Source organism: Cucurbita maxima, unplaced genomic scaffold, assembly GCF_002738345.1.
Source record: "Cucurbita maxima cultivar Rimu unplaced genomic scaffold, Cmax_1.0 Cma_Scf00628, whole genome shotgun sequence".
NCBI classification, from domain to species: domain Eukaryota; kingdom Viridiplantae; phylum Streptophyta; class Magnoliopsida; order Cucurbitales; family Cucurbitaceae; genus Cucurbita; species Cucurbita maxima.
In genome coordinates, this window is record NW_019272644.1 from 12,316 (window position 1) to 15,637 (window position 3,322).

Sequence of the window (3,322 nt, forward strand, 5' to 3'; positions counted from 1 at the left end):
GGTGCAAATTGAATATTATCACGCCAAGCCTAACTCATGCAGCTCTTTTGCAGAGAAGGGCTTGGTGGGTTCATTTTTTTGCATTAATTACCCCTTGAGAACCCTATATTGGCGTGGAGGCCCTTTTTTACTCTCTCTCTCTCTCTCTCTCTAGCTATGTGAGAGAGAGACCGACAGAGATTAGAATGTGCTTCACCATAAACGAAGAACACTTTATTCTTAGAACAATCCAAAGAGCCAAACAAAAAAGATGGGAACGTTTGTGCATGAAAATTCTTGGTTGTCACNGTCTGATTCCGATCGCGTAAAGGTGTTTGTTTTTGTCTGATCTCGTCCATTTTTTCACTGTTTCCTTGTCCTTTAACTTGAGAGGATAAAACAGATCAAAAAGGCTCTTAGAGGGGTGAAAGTCGACATAACGCACCGGGGTAATGTAAGGCGTAAGTATCGTATTTCGGGGCTAACGTCACAGCCTACAAGAGAACTAGTGTAAGTTTTTGAATTATTCAAGCAGATACACTTGCATTAGTGTAAGCTTTTACTCTATATGGCTAATCCATGCGTGCTAATGCTCGGTCAGGTTTCCTGTTGACGACAACTCGACCATGAAGTCGGTTGTCGAGTACTTCCAGGAGATGTATGGCTTCACCATCCAACATGCTCATCTGCCTTGCCTCCAAGTAGGAAATCAGAAGAAGGCCAATTATTTACCAATGGAGGTAGCTTAAAATTCTTCCCTCATTGCTATTGTTGTTAGATTGATGCCCACCGGCCTTATTTGAATGCTTTTGTGTCTGCAGGCTTGCAAAATTGTTGGGGGACAAAGGTATACAAAGAGATTGAATGAGAAACAAATAACTGCACTTCTGAAAGTCACATGTCAAAGACCGAGGGATCGAGAAAACGACATTCTGAAGGTAATATGTCCTCTTTGAGTTTTCCCTTTCGGGCTTCCCCTCAAGGTTTTTAAAACGCATCTGCTAAAGAAAAGTTTCCACACCCTTATAAAAAATGCTTCGTTCTCCTCTTCAACCGATGTGTGACCTCACAATCCACACCCCCCTTTGGGCCTCGTCATCGCTGGCACTCGTTTCTTTTTCTAACCGATGTGGGATCTCACAATTCACTCCTCTTTGGGGCCCAGCGTCCTCGTTGGCGCACCACCCTATGTCCACCCCCTTCAGGGCTCAGTGTTCTCGCTGGTACACCACCCAGTGTCTAGCTCTAATACCATTTGTAACAGCCCAAACCCACTGTTAGCAGATATTGTCCTCTTTGGGCATTTTCTTTCGGGCTTTTCCTCAAGATTTTTAAAACACGTATGCTCGGGATCTCACATATGAAGTCCTATTTTTTCCAATATTCCTATGAAAACTGTATGTGAAGTTTGCACTGAGACTATAATCCATTCAAAGGAACAAGATATTCAATGTCCAATTAGGCAGTAGACTTTCTTGACTCTTTATCTGATTGCTGGATAACACAGTTTCTTCTCTTGGCCTTCAAACTTTGATAGACTGTTCAACATAATGCCTATAACAACGATCCTTATGCAAAGGAGTTTGGGATAAATGTTAGTGAAAAGATGACTTCTGTTGAAGCTAGAATTCTTCCTCCTCCATGGGTATGCATTACTTCTTCAAATCGCATGTTATCCACTGCTACGTTAACGAAAAAGTCGTGTTTATGCTGACATCAACTTCTTGATGAACTGATGCAGCTGAAATACCATGATACTGGAAAAGAGAAGGATTGCTTGCCTCAAGTGGGTCAATGGAATATGATGAATAAGGTATATGCCTCTTTTTTTATAAACTTTAGTTCGTTTTTCTTATTTTTCATCGTTTCTATACGAACGTCAACTTAGATTTGAAAAGTTAGAATTTAGTTCCTATGACTTTAAATGTCAGAATTAGGCCCAATGGTTTGATAAAACTCTCGCCATTTTGTGAGGTAGGCGCTATTTACGAGGATTTTATCAATCGGTAGAGACTATGTAACGGTCCAATCCCACCACTAGCAAATATTGTCCTCTTTTGGGCTTTCCCTCAAGGTAGGGAGAGGTTTCCACACCCTTATAAAGAGTGTTTCGTTCTCCCTCCCAACCGACGTGGGATCTCACAATCCACCTCCCTTCGGGGCCCAACCTTCTCGCTGGCACTCATTCCCTTCTCTAATCGATGTGGGATCCCCCCAATCCACCCCTTCAGGGCCTAACGTCCTTGCTAGCACACACCTCGTGTCCACCCCCTTTGAGACTCAGCAGTCCACCCCATTTCAGGGCTCAGCCTCCTCGCTGGCACATCACCCAGTGTCTAGCTCTGATACCATTTATAATGGCTCAAGCCCACCGCTAGCAAATATTGTCCTCTTTAGACTTTCTCTTCTGGGCTTTCTCTCAAGGTTTTAAAACGCGTCTTCTAGGGAGAGATTTCCACACTCTTATAAAGAGTGCTTCGTTCTCCTCCCCAACCGATGTGGGATCTCATAGACTATTTATGAGGTTTTATCAAATATCATATTACCCATGCTTACATTTTTCCTCACGTAATGCAGAAAATGATTAATGGAATGACGGTTAGTCGGTGGGCGTGTATCAACTTCTCTAGGAGCGTGCAGGAGAGCGTTGCTCGTGGATTTTGTTCTGAACTTGCTCAAATGTGTCAAGTTTCTGGAATGGTAACATTTTGGCTGATTCTTTATTGGTTCTTCAAGATTTAGATGTCTCATTTTACTGACCTGCAACATAACATATTGTAGGAATTCAATACAGAACCAGTTATTCCAATATACAATGCTAGGCCAGAACAAGTAGAGAAAGCTTTGAAGCATGTTTATCATGCTTCCATGAACAAGACTAAAGGAAAAGAGTTAGAGCTATTATTAGCTATCTTACCCGACAGTAACGGATCGCTTTACGGTGAGCTCATACAACTCGTAAAATGATCCGAAAACGGAGATGACCCTTCTAAACTGAGATTTTTCTTTGATATCATTCGGATTTGTAGGTGATCTTAAGCGAATCTGTGAGACGGATCTTGGTTTAATATCACAATGCTGTCTTACAAAACATGTGTTCAAGATTAGTAAGCAATATCTTGCTAATGTTTCACTGAAGATCAATGTCAAGGTACAATTTAGCTCCGCAGTTTAGTGATAGCACAAATTTATAAATGTTATCCACTTGATGAGTGTTATTTGCTCTTGTTCTTCTCCTGTTTGATACCTCAGATGGGTGGTAGAAACACTGTTCTTCTAGATGCTATCAGCTGCAGGATACCGCTCGTAAGCGACATACCGACTATAATATTTGGAGCAGACG

General features: G+C 41.9%; 1 protein-coding gene across 1 annotated transcript; it reads left to right on the plus strand.

Moving 5' to 3' along the window:
* Positions 1-250: 250 nt before the first annotated feature.
* Positions 251-3,285, plus strand: LOC111474750 (protein argonaute 10-like; the record flags this gene model as incomplete). Its single annotated transcript, XM_023119664.1, has 10 exons — positions 251-310; positions 383-489; positions 581-719; positions 801-917; positions 1,517-1,624; positions 1,721-1,792; positions 2,557-2,679; positions 2,761-2,920; positions 3,009-3,130; positions 3,232-3,285. Coding segments are annotated over exons 1-10 (1,062 nt in total), but the record flags the coding sequence as incomplete, so codon positions are not given.
* Positions 3,286-3,322: the final 37 nt, after the last annotated feature.